Source organism: Amblyomma maculatum, chromosome 2 (assembly GCF_055883805.1).
Source record: "Amblyomma maculatum isolate TAMU_Amacu chromosome 2, ASM5588380v1, whole genome shotgun sequence".
NCBI classification, from domain to species: Eukaryota; Metazoa; Arthropoda; class Arachnida; order Ixodida; family Ixodidae; genus Amblyomma; species Amblyomma maculatum.
In genome coordinates this window covers 215,938,735-215,957,383 of record NC_139345.1, presented here as the reverse complement: position 1 = coordinate 215,957,383, position 18,649 = coordinate 215,938,735, and the positions used below count along the sequence as shown (strand labels likewise).

The 18,649-nt window shown below is 43.1% G+C and overlaps 1 protein-coding gene across 1 annotated transcript in view; it reads left to right on the top strand.

Moving 5' to 3' along the window:
- The window catches only part of LOC146201279 (putative defense protein Hdd11-like), a 194,136-nt gene that overhangs the window by 158,097 nt on the left and 17,390 nt on the right, over positions 1 to 18,649 (top strand). Inside the window, exon 3 of the mRNA XM_084592516.1 lies at positions 8,856 to 8,953. Within this exon, the coding sequence (XP_084448642.1) occupies positions 8,856 to 8,953 (98 nt within the window). The remainder of the gene's footprint in view (positions 1 to 8,855; positions 8,954 to 18,649) is intronic.

Genomic DNA, 18,649 nt, shown 5'->3' with positions numbered 1-18,649 from the left:
TAGGCTCCAGGAATCGGCCAGTCTGAAGTGCTCAGGTAACTGGGTATATAAAGAGAGAAAAACCGACAATTGAGACCGAGCACACAACTCCTTTCCTGGTAATGAAAAGAAACACAGCTATATATTCAGTAGCTACAATCACAAGGATTCTGGGCAAACAGCTTTGAGACGAGTGCTCAAAGCATAATTAAGAAAGTACTGGACTTCAACCTCAATGCAATGTACTGTTTGACAAAAGTAACCAGCCTGCATGGTGTGCTTCTCGTTTGTATAGGAGAGCCTTTCCAATTTCCCTAAAGATAATAAGGTCATGATTCATAAGAGCCTATATTTTCTCCACGAGTGTGAGGTGCACCTACTTTAAAGGTACAGAATAGATAAGAAAATTGGTGCTTAAAAGGAGTAGGAATGTTTCGGTTATGTATAAAATGAAAACATGTGAAACATTTTCCCAATTATGGCATGTTTGAACAGAGTATATTCCTTCAAAACTCAAAGAATAACCACCTCTTCAGCCCATAAATTACTCTTGGAGGTGATGAAAAAAAAAGAGTTCAAGAGAACACATTGCGTTATACTATTTCCAACAATGTTATCAAAGGTGAAACATGCAGCTTCTCAAGCATCATTGCAAGTGTTTGAATGGAGGTGCATAAGTAGCGAACACAATGCCCTTTGCTAAAATTTTAACCTTATGTCAAGACTGAGACCTGTACTGTGAGGAGATTGCATATGTAACTACATCATTATGAGCAATTGTCGGATTGTTACATAAGTAGTATGCAGCGGTACAAGCCATTTGTGGGAGCAAGCAGCAGCTTAAAGTGACACCCATATGAATGCATAAACACAACTGTTTTGAAATTTCCAACCTTCAGACTGCAACTATGGCAAGTTTCTTCATTTAGCATAGCTAAGCGCATTCTAGAGCAAAAAAAAAAAGGCTTGTATGATGTCATTTCAAAGCGAATATTTTTAAATCACTGCAACATGACCTTCTCGGATGTTCCACACGTCCCCATTCTGTTTAAGCTCTGTTCAAATTTCTCAAGCAACAGAACCTGATTTTCGTATCTAGTATGACTTCTAACTTGCAAAACTGAACAGTAAACTAATAATGTGGAAATGACTGCTCTAGCAAAGCTACAAAGAAAAAAATAAATTTACCTAATAGGGGCAAAAAGATCCCAACATGTATTTTATGAATAAACGCCTATTACAAAAGAAAAATAAAGCAAGTATGTCAACAGCAAAAAGACACAGCAAGGAACTGGGGATGCAAAGGCCATCGTTGATGCACTGCGAAAAAAAATACTGAAAACTGTCATTTCCAACTGAATTCCTAAGGCGGTGCTATGAGCGTCTATGCACACTCACGGATAGTGATGCCGCCACACCCTGCGTACGTCACAGATCAGCATTGGCTCACAATAACGTGATCAGCATGCTTTTCCTTTATGGCCAAGGTCACAGGGTTAGCTTATGGGCAATGTTTTGAGGAGCGGGGAGCCTATTTGCTGCTTTTGTGCCGTCAGTTTAGGCCGTTCTCCCAATGACAGAAAAAACAAGAAGTTTCAGCTTTGATAACATTGCTAGAAACAGTACAATGCAACATATTGTCTCATATTCATTTTCATCTCCTCCTAGAAACTTGATTCTTAAATTATAAAAAAATTAGGAACGGTGTTTCTTCCTTTAATTACTCAATAAGACTACTATGCTTGAATGCGCCAAATTTGGGACCGTGTTTAATGTGTCGCATTCCATATATGAAAAAAAAAATTGTAAACCTTTTACCATCTAAGTGGTTGTATATTCTGCAATTCTTATGTAGGTTTGCCTTACAGCCGCAGTGAAAAAATAATTAAAACAGCCTCCTTTCAGATTTGCAGCACCTCTTAACTTTTTTTTCTAAGTCGTGACTTTCGCACGAAATCAGAAATATGATTAATATTCTACACTTTTTCTTCTTTTTACTCTGAGCACATAAAATATGTTTATCAGGGCCTGCATATCTCAATCCTAGGTGACATAAAAGTTGCCAAAAATGTGCATGCAGAGAAGAGCTGCTTATGCCGTGATGTCGGTCAAACTTTTTTCTTCCGAAATACTAGCAATAGCACAAAACTAATTTCACTGCTGGTGTATTGAGAAATGTGTGTACAATGTGTAAGGCAACCAACGAACTCTACGCAAATAAAGGCCTTTAAAGTCAAATTACCTCGAACCATAGCGGACATAACATTAAGGAAGGTAAAATGACTTTTTCATTTCTCGTTTGAAACTGTTTACTACCGCATCATTTCAACGCTTCCATGAAAAGCCACGACACAAAGTACCAAAGAATGCAACAGCCCACTGAAAGCTCATTTCTGCCTCTGTTGTGAACACTAAGATACATATAATTCGTCAAAAATACAAGACTATGTAGTAATGAAAGCAATTATTGACATGCACATTTTACTACATGTGGTCACTCAAATAATTATTTCTAATCGTCATTCTACTACAGTAGTACTACTTGAGTTTGTACCTTAGCGCCAGCCATGATTTAGATTATTTTTGTTGAAGCATACAAGCACCAAAACTAAATGCAGCGACCAGTGTGAGATATGCGCCACAGCAACAACCTGTTTCTCGCGCGCTGGTTGTACTCATCGTATTAATGCACTCACAGTTAGAAAAAATAGGCGCTTTTAAAAAGATTGAAAACTCGTTCGGGGTGCTGATCACAATCGCGAAGCCGGTCGTGCATCTAATACACTGCAGCTACAACTATATCTAGAAATATGCACCATAACATTATACAGTATTCTGCAACTTTATCGGAACCGGTCGAGGCGGCCAAATTTTCCATGACGGTTCCGATAAAGTTTCAGAACACTACTTATATCGTACAACGGCTTCGCGTTAGGGACGAACATACATATAAAAGCGACGGCTTTTGAAGAGTTGACTTGAACGGCGCGGCAGGAAGAGACGAAGACAGAGAACACGCACGGACAAGCGCCAAATCTTTCTGCCGCGCCGTTCATGTCAAGTATGTCTGACCAACTCGCCCAAACGTTCACGCTTCTTGTTCCGAAGAGTGACTGGCTCGCCCTCACAATAAAGCAGGCTGGGTCGAGTTGGTAGCTTGTATTACGAAGGAATTTTGAGACCACACGCAACAGTATTAACAACGCGTACTTCATTCAATAGCAATATCAAATAAAAATAATTTCAAGCAGTGTACTCACATTTGCAAACAATCACGCCAGTCCATTTCCTTCTTCCGTGTTGATGCTGGCGTTGCCACGGCGCGGTGCAAGCGGTGTGCGGCACAGAACCTATTTATCACTACATCACGTACTTCAGAACGTCTATCAAAGTGCACATGTCAAATATCAATTCTGCGGCCCATTCCAAGAACCACAGAACAAAAAACCAGCACAGCGTGAGGAAATAGCGTTCACAATCACACCGCATGACAACAAAGGCAGCATGGCGCCGTCGCAACTTTTTGCCGCTGGCGGCTTCGGATCGGATCGGATTCACTTATCGGTGGCTTTTCTGGCTTCTTTTTACTGCCGGCCGCTTCCTAGAGGGACTTTCGGTTTCGAAAGGCAGTTTGGCTGGTTTGGCGATAAATGTTTTTTTTTTTGAAAGGCAGCGTACAGTCTCGTCTAGGGCCATAATTAAGCACAAAGCTGGCGGCTGAGGTAATGAAAACTAGTGCCGCTGGGTCCCAGCGCACGTGGCATACCCGATTATGGGCCCAGTATGACGCTGGAGACAGTTCGTACTGGGACGCGGCATACTGTCACGCGCGGTACTGGTCGCTCAAAGAGAAAAAAAAATGCCTCAGATAAAAAGTACACGCTAAAAAGTAACGAAGCACCTCTACTACATTTAAAAAAGCTAAAAGAAGAAATAATAAAAACTAGGCAAAAAAAAAACTGCAGCACTGGCGTGCTTCGAACTCGGTACCTCTTCCTCCGTAGCATTCTACGCTAACCACTCGGCCACGCCGGGGTTGTATTTTTTTTCTTTATTTCCTGGCTTTGGTTCATACCATTTCACAAGAACACAACACGAATAACACAAAACAAAGTACCTATTGGAAGATCATCATCAGCCAATGTCAGGCTGGCTTCGTCTCAGTACATTAAAACTCCCGCAACGACAGCAAAAGCTCTACCCTTGAGAGCCATTCGGGAGGTTCAGCAGCCACTTTCTGTATGGCAATAAACCAATTCACACTTTCTCGAAAGTATATTCTAGCGGGTCGAGCATCCCTGTCGCAGTGATAGCCCGCCATTCTGGAGCGCCATATAGAGTGGAGGCCCATGAGCATGATTAAATCATACGGAACGCCATCTTCATTATCAATGCTTAAATACCGGATGCCGTGGGAGTCTAGTAGAAATTCTTTCTTTATCGTACGTTGCAAAACATCCCAGAAATAAACCCCTTCCCAACAATGCAAAAAAACATGGTCTATTGTTTCCGGCTGCTTGCAGATTAAACAGTGCGCCCCCCACGGTAAAAAAAAATCCCTTTCCTCCAAAAACTTCTTTACTGATAATGTTCCGGTGTGTAATTTAAAGAAAAATGTCTTAGCTCCTGGCGACACCTGCATTTTCTTTACTCTCTTCAAGACATCTCTGCCTGGACCTCCACTGTATAAGGTTCTGTACAAGGGTTGTGGCAAAACAATGTCACATAAATCGCGATACAGCTTTTTTCGCTTTACAGTGGACAAATATTCATTAGAAAAACGCACTGAAAGAAATCTTACACTAGCGACGACCTCCCTGTAATAACCAAAAATCCCACCCGTAGCTTCTTCGGTGGAGACAACAAACTCCGGCAGTAGGCGCCGTAGCCTAACTTGGCAGACGGTGCGTAAGAAAGGGTCCGAAGCATCCCGAAAAAACAAAAACCGGTTGACCACCTGCCGTAAAAACAGATGGCCGAGTCTCAAACCGCCGTCTTTTACCCGACGGAACAAATTCGTCCTGCTGCAGCGTTCCCATTTACCTGCCCAAACAAAAACGGCGAAAATCCTGTGTAACTTCTGTACGTTTACGCGCGAACAACTGAAAATTTGCATTGCGAACCAAAGTTTGCTGATAAAAAAAAAGATTGCATACAGTAGCTCTGGCAAAAATCGACATGTTGGCGCCTTTCCACTTCTCGGCTCTCTCCAGTAGTTCGGTCATTTGCCCTTTCCAATAATGCTCGCTTTCGCGGTAGGCATCCAGCTCGACGCCCAAGTACTTGGTCGGTGTGTCTGTCCACGTAACATTGGCAAAGCGATCTGGTTTCGACGGCCACTGTCCATGCCAGAGCCCAAGGCACTTGGCCCAGTTCACCCCGCTACCGGTAACTTGAGAGAACTCACGGATACATTTGACAGCCTCGGTGATACTCTCCTGGTCAACCGTAAAAATAACGATGTCGTCTGCATACGCGAGCAGCTTCACTTCGGCTGCTTGTAACCTAAACGCACTAATGTTGACATTATTCATAAGTTTCATGCACAATGTTTCAATATAAATGCAAAACAAAAGAGGGCTGAGGGGACAGCCCTGTCGCACCGAACGCTGCAGTCGAATGGGGGCTCCCAGACTCTTATTAATAATCACTCTCGTCGTGCAGTTACGGTACGCCAGGGCCACACCCTTACATATAACTGAACCAACATTCACATGTTCTAAAAGGGAAAACAAAATTTCGTGATCGACGCAGTCGAATGCTTTTTCGAGGTCGATCTGAAGCATGGCGACCCGACTATCCCAGTCATCACAACACTCAAGGACACTTCGCGCCTTTTGAATGCTGGTCACCATTGACCTCCCTTTTATCCCACACGTTTGGTGTGGTCCTACTATATCCTTAATAACCGTTTGCAACCTTCGGGCCAAAACCTTCATAAAAATTTTATATTCAACGTTTGTAAGTGCTATGGGTCTGTAAGATGTTACCGGCGACACGCCGGGGTTTTATTTTCTTTATTAACGCCGGAAACTGAGTCTGCTGAAAACTTTTTTCCTTGTTATGCCATGATCGCATTTATAAGATTTGGACCATGTTTCGAAGCATGTTTTGAAGTGTACAGGCCCCATTGCTTCCGCTCTAACAATTACAACTTCTTCGGCCTTGAAACTTGCTGCCTGCTCCCACGACTTGCAAAAAATGTTCTGGATACTATGCGCACTATTTTGGGCACTGGAATCATTTTAACATGTAGAATTTGGCATAGCAAATTTACCAGCGCCGGACGTTCGGTGGTGTTCCGCTACCGTGGGCGTAATTTTCGCTGAACACGGAGCTGTGGCACAAACCTTCAAGGAAAAAAGTGCGACCAAGCTTCAATACCGGCAAGCGCAGCAGCGACGACACTATTTTCCTTGTAACTAAATCTTATTCGTATGTAAAAATTTTGCGGAACGATGCGATGACCGAGGGCTCGGCTAATCTATACGCAGAGCAAGGAGCTCGAAAGCTTGAGAAACACGCAAAATATTATGCATTACAAGCGCTGTAGTGTTTTTTGTTGTTTTTTTTTTCACTCATGGGCCCATCACTTGGTAAACTACTCTCTTCCTTGTCTCCTTTTGAGTGATTACTTTGTAAACATAGCATTTGTGGAAGGAAACGCACATTCCTGTCAAATGATCAATTTAATGCTTAGTTTTGAATTCAATCATTTCAGGCCACCTTCCTGTCCAGTACTAATGCAAGGGCATGTAGCATTCATTAAACGATTTTAAAATTATTTTGTTCCTCATTAATTATGTTTACGTCCTCCAAAATCATCAAGCAGTAATAGTAATGCACATGTAGTGGTTGTTGCACTGCGTTTCAAGTTGCACTGCGTTTCAATTTGCACTGTGTTTCAAGTTGAAACACACCGTGTTCTCTCAATGGGTGGTCGCAATGACCGAGAAAATACACATCATACTTTCCGTTGACTTTTCACATTCTGTGCTTACACATTAGCAGTTCACAAAAAAAGCCTTTGATTTTTAAAACAAGAAAAAATAGTGTGAAATGTCAATTGAAAATCTGGTTTAAAGCTGTTGCTAAAACACAGAAGGTATTGAATGTCTGTTGAGTTCCTTTGCACTCATTAAGAAAACATTAAGGCCAAACCAGAAACTGAAAACCCATTTTCGTAAGGGTTGTAACTACTCGCCACCTAACGTCAAAAAAAATAATTGAATTACAACCTTCGAGCTGCTCCGAAAAATTCGAAGATAAAGCTAATAGTTTTGCTAGAAACTCATAAGCTGTCCATAAGTTGAACCCCCTTTCTTACAGCTATTCCTACGCGCCAAACAAGGAATCAGCATCATCAGTCGTTAAGGCCTTCTGGTTAACACTTTGGAATACACGTTTTTCTCACGCACCATATAAGAGTGGAACAAGTTTTCCCTAAACCTCTTCACCAGCGCTGATTATTTTTATACGATGGATTCATACATGGTACTAAATCTAGAAAACGCACACGAGCGATATTGCTTTCTTTAACGCCAGAACATTTACATTATCGCTGAACATACAGGAATGATGCTCCTCCTTTCAACAGCACTCAAGAAAACATATGGGCGACACTTAAGCTCTGCCATATCGACATCCAGGAAAGGTTCATTCCACCTCACAACCCGAGTTTGCAGCTTTCTGATATCAGGTTGGCTCGTTACGTCGAACAAGCTCGGCAAATATCAGCACCGTACCTGAGCGCTTGCAACGCGCACGCAGGAGTTTTTGCTCAACGCTAAAAATGAGGCCGGGGGGCGCGCGTTCCCAGAAAGCACCAATGACATCATAGAGGGAACAGTGCACGGACAGGTGTCGCTGCTGTAATCGGTTGAGAGCGGTCGCCAGCAGTAGGCTTAAATATTTTTTGGGAAATTATAGGCTCCACGCAATCCCTTTGAATTTGCCGCGAATGCTGACAAGTACCGCATCTATGCATTTATTGCATTAGAATATTACCGCAAGTATTTCTTCAGGGGTCCTTTAACATCAGACTGAAAAGTTGGCGCCTGGACACAAAGACAAGAGAGGCAAAACAAAGACAAGGAAACAACAAAAACAAAACGGGAGATCAAGAACGAAGAGATGAAAACAAACATTTCAATGTCCATGTCAACCAACTGGCCCAACTTCACGATCTCCCAAGTCTTTTAGCAGCATTGATGTTCAGTCATGTTCTACCATTTTGTATTGTCTTTCTTCATATTTTGATTTCGCATTTGTACGTTTTACTAAAGCCGTTTTTGATGTACTATTAACATGATTTGTAAATAGATAAGAGTCCCGGTTCTAATGTTTTTTTTTTCTGAGCATAGGAAACTATGAACGTCCTCTGCGCTCGTTTCTGTGCCAGAATCGTGCACCACCAAGCTCACATTGTCGTTTTGTCAGGAATAAAAGCATGAAAACTAGCTGCGCTGCTGCTCGGGTGCAAATTAAACGCTTGTCCTCGAATGCTTGCCTCCTTTTGTTATTGTGCGATACCGTTGACTCTACGGGGAAATTGGCTGCACAGAAAAGGATGAGAGCACAGCATGAAATAGCTTTTTTCGACTCGTCCACTTTAGGCAACGTCTCTTGCGCGCAGTCAATATTTTCATTTTATTTAGAAGCAGTGTTGCGGCACTCCGCTCGCTTGTAGCATTTCCTCTCCATTTACCCAATAATGGAGCTTGGATTGGCTCTATAGCTGCTGTCGTCATTATCAGTAGACAGTTTAATCATAACCCATTACTTAACTTGCTTCATTGTCAGTATGCATTTTAAAGCCTAAATGTGACAATTCCTAGAAGAAGCCGTGTGATCTATATTTTGCATGTACATTTCAGAGTGCAATAACACACACAAGCCCGGACCTCAAGACAGCACTGGTTACCTTTTGGAGCCCGGAAAAGCTAACAGCTCCCCTCACCGAGGTGTTCTTCAGGTACGTCTTCAGCAGACAAGCACCCTGAAACTCCGTCATTAGCGTGCCCTATGAGAAGTTTCGTCACAACTTAACAACTAGGTAGACAGTATAAGGAACTGAATACCCTTTAATCATCAAATCAACTAAGTAACATCCTGCGATGCAGGGACAAAAAGCCCTAGATGGGCTTGACGAGGTCCGCGGCCCTACAAGGCATACAGCGGACAGCGTTGGATGTGTCATTAGCAGAAATACCCTAGCAGAACGCAGCTGCTCATAAACAGAAAAGCATACAAAAGAACGAAAGTGTGATGCAGATAACAATGGCAAACTTTTAGGTTACGGAACATGACTTATATGGTGAACGAAAAATGCATAGCACTGAGAAACACAGCTGTATAAGCACATATAAAATGAGTCAGACAAGGAAACTAACAATATTGCGATATATATTTGTGCAAAAAATACTACGTGACTGAACGATTTGTCAGTGACGTCTGCTCCATTTTCTCCGGAAAGTTCGTTCAGGAGAGACAACAAGCAAAATTTCAACATTTTTTTCCCGTAATTGGTGCGGCAAAAGCCGTTTCTCTGGTTTTCGTGTACGATACACAGGATGGTTCGCTGAGAGCATGGCTAGTTCAGCTAATCAATTGTTGTGTTTGATTTTTTGCGACTTGTAATAGAGGATCAGTCTACAGGGGTACATACACTGTATACGAATAATGCTTGCGTTTGGAACAATTCAGCTGTGGGCGAATAAGAAGGCGCTTGTACTTTTGTGTACATGCAAAAGTTTGTTAATATTACCGAGTGTAGTCGCTGTCCAGATAATTCATGATTGAGGAAAACAGGGAATTGTATAGTAATAAATTAATATAAATGGGAAACAGTGAACAGTTCAGTTCAGTTCAGTTCAGGCGTTCAGTCGTGTCCGACTCTTCGTGACCCTATGGACTATGTCACGCCACGCTTTCCGGTCTCTCACTATCTTCTTAACATCACATAGCTTCATCTGCAATGCCTCGAGGATGCCATCTAACCATCGCGTTCGCTGCCTACCCCTTCTCCGGCGACCCTCAACCTTTCCCAACATCAAATCTTTCTCCAGCGACTCCTCTCTTCTCATCAGATGACCAAAGTAGCTGAGCTTTAACTTTAGAATTTAGAAACAGTGAACAGTGGTGGCCTAAATACCCAGTCGTGTGCGATAGTTTCCTCACAAGGTAGGTAAAGTAAGTGGTCGTCTCATGACATATTCTCAGAAAAAAATATTCCAGAAGTTTTAAATTGCGAAACTACTCCAATAGGAATGTTATTGATCATAAGGAATGGAGGTTGGAAAAGTTTATGACGTGGATGGAAGATAATTTTTTTGGTCTTATCAGCGTTAATTTTAGTTAATTTGCAGTTGCGCATGTGTTTTTCAGCCCCAATGTCCTGTTGCTCTTTCGGCCAAAGTGACGCTTGATTCTCCGGAGAAAAACAGGCTTGTATTGTCGGCGTATATGATATAGTCAGCAGATTAATCAATGTTAACAATATCATTGGCATAAATTAAATACATGAATGGTCCTAAGATACCCCCCTGAGGAACGCCTGAAGCTACTGATTTGACGGCTGAGAAGTATCTTTGAATATCAACGAACTTTGTGCGGTATTGTAAATCAGATAATAAAGAGAGCACCTTACCGCGAAAGGCATAGTGTTCCGGCTTTTGAAGAAGGATTCGGTGGTTGATAAGGTTGAAGGCTTTTGTGAAGTCTAAAAAAAGGCCAAACGCTTTTTTTTTCAAAATTTTTCTAATATCAGCTCTTTTTGAGCAAGTAGAGCTAACTCAGTAGATTTTTGTTTTTTGGAAACCAAATTGTGCCAGTGTTATGATATTATGCTTGTCGGAAAAAGCCGTTAAGCGTTGAAGAATATTTTTTTTTCGAATCCTTTGTAGAAAACTGGAAGAATAGAAGTTGGACGATAATAATCTTTTTTACCTTTTTATAGATTACGGTAACTCTGGCAGATTGCAGATTGCGCGTAAACACGCCTGACGATAGGAAAATAATAAATACATGCGTGAGATAGGGTGCAATTACGTCAGTGGCGTACTTAATTGGTGTGGTTTGAAGCCCAAGTGCATCTTCCGATGTACTGTTGCTGAGTGACAGAAACGCTGCAATAACTTCATCCTTAGTGACTGGTTTTAAAAACATAATGTGACCATTGCTTGGCTCCATGTAAAATAAACTATTATTGATATTTCTATTTTATTCTATGGCCACGGAAAGTAAGTAATCGTTAAACACATTGGCTAGCTCAACTCCACTTAATTCAATGTTATCTATCGTTACCTTTGAAACTGTTTCGGGCGACTTCCTGGTTAGAAAATTCAAGACGTTCCACACATACGCCGATCGTCCAGTCGATGCATTGAAAAGACTTGTGTGGCAACTCCTTTTGACTGCAAGTAATTCCTTTTATTTATTTATTTATTTATTTATTTATTTATTTATTTATTTATTTCGGATACCCTTATGGCCCCCAGTGCATTATTGAGGGGAGGGGTCAAAAGTATAAAATCAATCTGATAAATGAAAGGTTACGTATGCATACACATATCTACAAAAATTGATAACGATGATTGCGAACAAAAAAAAAAAGAACTTGCTGCAAGAGAATACAAGCTTCGAAAAAGTGACACACTACAGTAATTAAGACGAATAACAACGACAAAACAAATAAATTAAAACAAAGCACTCCAAAAAAGTTGCAAGTAAACACAAACATATTGAACCATTTGTAGAAACATTGAGCAACGAAACGGGTACGATGGCAGGAGGCTATAATTGAAACCAATACACACAAAAAAGGAACCGTTACACAATATTCGTAAAGAAATGATACTATGGTAGGCCGTAATATAATGATAATTTCATCTTAACCTCATAATATCTTGTGGTAGGTGGTTCCACTCCGACGATGTCTTTGGTATGAAAGAATTTATGCAGAACGTTGTACGGCAACAAGGAACGCCAACCTTTCTTGAGTGATCGATGCGGGATGAGACATATGTTGGCGTAGTGATCAATGCGTCTTTAAGAGGCAAATTCATGTATATTTTAATAAATATAGACACAGACGTCACACTTTTCTGCGCACAGCAAGAGGGGTTATTGACAAGCTATTTTTGATTTCTGTGATGCTGGAAGAACGATTATAGTTACGTGCAGTAAAACACGCTGCTCTATTTTGTACACTTTCTAAGGTGTCAATAAGCGTGTTAGTGAAAGGATCCCATACAGAGTTAGCGTACAGTCGTGCCCAATTAATATGACCCCCGTTAATATGGACGACCCCAATTATGAACAGTTTTTCTGGGGACGAAACGTTTTCAATGTATTTATGCCTCGTTAATATGGAAACTCGCTGTCTGGACAATGGACAGGGGAAGAATGCACACGGCCCACTTTGGCCCACGTATTTTTACCTCGTTAATATGGACAGTGCTTGAAAAAAAAGCAGAGGAGTCCGAACGCAAGTTAAAGAAGGGTGCGCTGCCCGTGAACCTACGCGACAGCCGATACGGCCGGATGCCTGAACGAGTCCTGTGGGGTTGGAAAGAAGCAAAGCGGGCGTGTCGCCGTTTCAGGGGGAGGGGGGAGGGTACAACAGCGGAGAGGAACGTACACAGCAAACCGAGGGTCACCCATAAGCGCTGCTGCACCGGGGCCTCCACGCCGACCTGTCGATGTACACCGGGCTGTTGCTTGGTGCGAACCAAAATGATCTCCCCCCCACCCCTCTCTAAGTCCCACTTCCCCATCCCCCGGACACCAAGAGTGCCGCCGCGACATTAGGCCGGTATAACCCGTGTCCGTTATCCCCCCTCCCCCCGAGAATATCCCAAAGTCCCCAACCAACCAACGAACCGACCGACCGACCGACCGACCGACCGACCGACGGACAACGTGGTATGGTGACGTCACACCACGTGATACGCTGACGTCACGACAGAGGAGAGACGGGGGACCGGCTCGCAACTGGATTTTGAAAATCCCAATTTGTTTGAAAAGCCGAGTTTAGCAATCAATACGCTTCGCATCTGACCAGGCTTAACGAAGCTAAGCCTCAGCCATTTTTTTTACGACACTCTCAAATTGAACTCCTGAAGGCGTAAGGCAGCGGGCCAACTGACCACAGGGGTCGCGCAGATTCACCAGCCAGCAAAGCGAATGGTGATCAGGGATGACTGTAAAGGCACGCCCTAAAGGTACCAGTGTAACCGCTGTATGCCGAAAACGACGGCAATGCACTCTTGCTCCGTAACGATATAATTTCGTTCAGACTTGCTAAGGGTGCGACGTGCGTAAGCGACAACGTGTTGATTCCCGCCATGCCGTTGTATGAGCACAGCACCTATACCGAAGCCACTGGTGTCAGTGTGGAGTTCAGTGGAAGCTGTCCGGCTGAAATGACGCAGTATGGGCGGTCAGGTAAGAAGAAACGAGCTGGCGAAACGCAGAATCACATTTGGGAGTCCATTTGAAAGCAATATATTTCTGCAGGAGGCATGTGAGCGGGTAGGCTACGTCAGCGAACTTGAGGATGAAGCGCCGAAAGTAAGAGCAAAGTCACAATAAGCTCCTGAGTTCTTTCATAGACTTGGGCTCTTCCACGCAGTTGACAGCTTCAATCTTCTTTGGGTCGCGCCTAAAACTGTCTTTGTCAACCAGATGCCCAAGCAGAACGATCTGGCGTTCGCGGAAGCGCCACTTGTTAGATTTCAGCGCGAGACCGCCTTTCTCCATGCAGTTAAGGACATATTTAAAATAGTTTAAGGTGCAAAAAACAGACAAACACAAAGGTAAGTGACAGGACGAAGCGCCAACTTCCAACTGATTTTATTGCATACAAGAAAACGAACTTAAATAGTTTTGTAGTCACATGCGTAGGTGTCATCTAAAGCTCAGGAACGACCTGATAAGGCGCGCTCCAGGAATATCTTTTCACAGTTATATAAAACAATTGATGTGTCGCTTATGCACATGTCGCCTTTCTTTTTGATATAAAATGTCCCTGGCATTCTTATCTTTGCTTTTGCCCAGAATGCGCACATCAGTGAAGCATGGCTCACAATTGCGGGATGGGCATTCATTAATGTGCTTAGTTATATGGGTGCCTTCCTTGTTCTGTTGTACATTTCTCTCATATTCCCTCGTCCGCTCATTCAGGCACCTGCCTGTCTGACCTATGTAGGAGTGGCCGCAAGACAGGGGGATTTCATATACAACCCCTTCAGCACATTTCATGAACGGTCTCCTGTGGTTCGTTCCGCAGCCTCGTTCCTTGGTATTTTCTTTATCGGTACGGGAGCAAAGACCACCTAGCTTTCTCGGTGCAGAAAAGGTGAGCCGCACACCATGGCGGCTGGCAACTTTTTTCAAATTATGGGCCACACGATGCACGTATGGCACCACCACTGGTCTTACCTCATCTCGAGGGACCTCCGGCCTAGCTCTACCAGTACCCTTCTTTGTCTTGTTTAGGAGACGTTCAGCCACCGCGGTCACGAGCGAACGGGGGAACCCGGCTGCAAAAAGCCTAGCCAATTGGTGATTAAAACTGTCCCGAATTTTGTAAAGGCATGACTTTTTGAGTGCCGATTCTAGGCAAAGCGAAGCAATCCCGCGTTTCACCAGTTTAGAATGGCAGGAGTCAAAGGGTAACAGCTGCTTCTTTGCACGCGGGGAATATGTCCAACAGACCCGATCACCACAGAACTCCAGCTTCAAATCTAAAAACTGTAATGAATTGTCTTGGTCAGGTAGTTCGTGTGCGAATTCCATACCTTTTCCATGCTCTTTAAAGGCAGATAAAACACTGTCCACTGTTACCTTAAGGTTGTAAAGACCTTCTTTAGTTATAACAATCATAAAATCATCTACATACCTAAAAACTTTAAAAACCTCGCGAATGACGGACCCTACATTCACATGGTCGAGTATGCAGAACAGGATTTCATGTGAGACACAATCAAATGCTTTCTCCAGATCCAACTGAAGGATGGCTACACAACTGTTTGTGTGATCACAGCACTCAAGCACACTCCTCACTTTATGCACATTGGAAACAATGGATCGACCCTTGATCCCACACGTCTGGTGTGGTCCAACTAACTGTTGAATTACTGACTGTAGTCTACGGGCTAGAATTTTCATAAAAACTTTGTAGTCTACATTCGTGAGTGCGATAGGGCGATATGCTGTAACCTGTTGTAACTTCTCTGCTTCATTGAATTTAGGAATCACACTGTGTGGGATTTGCCATAAGACGCGGGCAATACATTTACTTTGTAGGACACGGCTGTCAGTACCGGCACTATTTCATGTTTGTATGCTTTGTAGAACGCCGAGCTTAACCCATCGGGGCCGGGAGATTTTCCCGGGTTCAATTTTTCTACGGCAAGCTCGACCTCCGACGCGGTTATTGACAGCTCCAGCCTATCTTTCTGCCCATCATCTAATCGCGGTAAAGCGCCCAGAAACTTTACTTTGAATGCGTTTACTTCCACATCTTGCTTTGTAAACAGCGTTCGATAATATTCAAGAAATGCCTGCTGGATATGACCGCTTTCTCCAGATAACGTTCCGCCCCATTCGATCAGTTCAATGTGGTTTCTCTGAGCACGCGTCTTCTCGATTCTATAGTGCTCGTTTCGTCGGTGTCTCCCCAGCAGCTATATCTTGCGCCTTCGCCCGCACAAGCGCACCACGATAGCGCTCTTCTTCGAACAGTTCAATCCTGTTTTTTATTTTCCTAATATCGTCCATCCATTTACCAGGCTCTTCGATTTCTTATTCAAGTAGTCTAGCCAGCAAGGATCTTAAATGGTCCTCCTCACGCTTCTCTTCTTGTCGTATACAGCTTGACCGTTCGATTGCTGCTATCTTTATTTGCTCTTTGCAAAGTTCCCACTGCTTCCATATTTTCATCTCCCCTCTCTATTTTGTCAATTTCTTCGCTTAATTTCCTACTAAAGATATCGTCTGTAATGAGCTTATTATTTAATTTCCACGTCTCCCATGAAAACTGATTGCCTCGATTTTTTGTCCCTGTCCCGCACTCCACTAATCAATGATCAGAAAATGAAATCGGTACTACATTAAAACTACTGCATTTTGATATGACGTCCGTAGACACATAAATGCGATGCAGCTGCGGGTGGCTTGACCGCTGGAAATGTGTAAACTTCACACAACGCGATCCTTCTAAACATTCCGCCACGTCGTCAAGGTTGCTAGTGTCTATAATTTCTGAGAGAGCCTCAGTACTTCTGTCCCTAAACGCTCTTGTACTGGATTTATCGCAGCCTCTCAAGACGCAATTAAAGTCGCCCATGACAATCAGGGATTTCTCACAACTGTTGTACTTTTGTACGTTTTGAAAAATGCTACCCTCTCATCCCCAACATTTGGAGCGTACACACTAATAATGCGCCAATACTTTTTGTTGTACAGAAAATCAACACAAACACATCTGCCCGACGGACATGCCATATGCGCCTGAACCTCGAGTCCGGGTAATTTCTTAACAAAAATGACACAGCCCGCAGACGTGCCAATTGCGTGGCTCACTACTGAAAAAAACTTAGACGTGAAACGTCGCACCATGTTACCGGTCTCTTCTTCCCCGTCAACTTTCGTTTCCTGCACGGCCAGGACGTCGATGTCATGCTCAGTTAAAAGGCGGTACACCTGACCCTGCTTCTTCTTGCTTCCCAGTCCCCTGACATTAAGTGTACCTACTTTTATCGGAGCCGCAGAAGCCATTTTCATACAGAGGAAAGAGGCCGGTAACATGGTGCTTACCTCTCGCGTCTAGCGCGTGGCTAGACACTACAGAGGGTTATGATTACAGCTGTTATTTTTCAGTATATGTAGCTACGTTTGCTCTTTCGTACTTTGTATATTTTCCTTGGCAGTAGAATTTGTGGCCGTAATTCACAGATCGCTCTTTAAACACGCTGAATATCTTTGCAGGCTATCACGAGGGTTCACAAATGTGCCGTATCTTTATAATGCGTTGCTTTATTGAAGGCAAAGCTCAAGATATCATAATTTACTAGTGCTGATATGTTTTCATCGTCTACGAACGCTTGTAAGTTTTCCTACATAGAGAGATATCAGGTGCACTAATACTTGTAATACTGGGCGTTTTAGCTTCACGTGCTACCAGCGGAGCATCGATGTCAATGAATACACTTCCGACTGAGCGGTTTCAATATGTAAACATTCGAGAACGCGTCGCCGGAGTGCGGCTATCTGCGCATCTTTCGATGGTCAGCGATGTTTGTTTATTTTTTCTTGAACAGTTTTTTGTCATCGCTAGCGAAACAATACGTTCGTGCTTCCACTTTCGTGTCGTAGCCGGCAATCTTCAGTCGCAGATATGAAGACGCACCGCAAGATCGTACGAGCTGCAGCGACTGTTGTACGCGCAAAAGCGACGCGACGCGCGTATATGCTTGCTAGCGCACACATCGACGGCTTCGCAATTTCGAGGTATTTGGGAAATGGAGCGTGTCCTTTATATACAGAATAGTTGTATAATATGTTTAGTATCATGCTTATTTACTGCGCTGGCGTGTCCGGCATGGTCATTGTGGTTGAGCTTTGTCGATCGGCCCGGCTTCTGTTCAGAAGCGGAATACTCTGCCCGGTATCAGTGGCCCTTGTTTCACAAAAAAACTGGACGCCAGGCTGGAAAAAGCATGCAGAGCGATAAAATAACACCACTACATTTGAAAACGAAAAAGAAAGAAAAAGAAAAGAAAAAAAAAGAAAAAGAAACAAAACGAAAATTGAAAAGAAAAAATATTATATGTGATTCGAACTTCGGTCTTTTCAGCCAGCAAGCACGCACTTTATCCACTACACCTTTTTTTTCTTTATTGCATGAATTGGTACAAATACATCAGTAAAAGATCGTGGTTGCCATGCCCCTTGGCTGACAATTGTGTCTAATGGACTTTCATTGCCACAAGTTCGCCCATCAGACTCAAGACCTCCTCCGCAGCGTCTTGCTGCTTAAAATTTCTTTTAGTTTATACACTTGTTCAACAAAATAATCACATACAGATCGTGCATCGACGTCACAGTGTCTATAAGCCATCCTACTTCTCCAAATACTGTGAAGGCCCAAAAGCATGATGAGGTCATACTGAAAATCATCATTAATAGTTGTCAAGTACCGAATTCCACGTGTCGTCAATGGCAGGTCTTTTTTAAGTGTCCTTTGTAACACATCCCAGTAAAACACCGCATCCAAACAATCCAGGAACACGTGCTCAACTGTTTCAGGTTTCCTACATAGTAGACAGTTTGAGCCCCAAGGTACAAAAAGGCCCTTTTCTTCCATCCATGTTTTGACTGGGAGGGTTCCTGTATGCAATTTAAAAAAGAATGTTTTTACGCCCGGTACAACAGTCATGTTTTTAACTCGTTTGAGCACAGCTTTCCCTGTGCCTTCCCAGTATAAGGTTCTGTACAATGGAGCTGGGAACAATTGTGAAATAAGATCCTTGTACAGTCGCTTAGGTGGTACCGTCGCTAAATACTCTACAGAGTACCTCACGCGCAAAAACTTGAACGACCACACCACTTCTCGCAGGAAGCGTGACACAGTGTATCCCCGAGCAGCGCATGAAGAGACTATAAA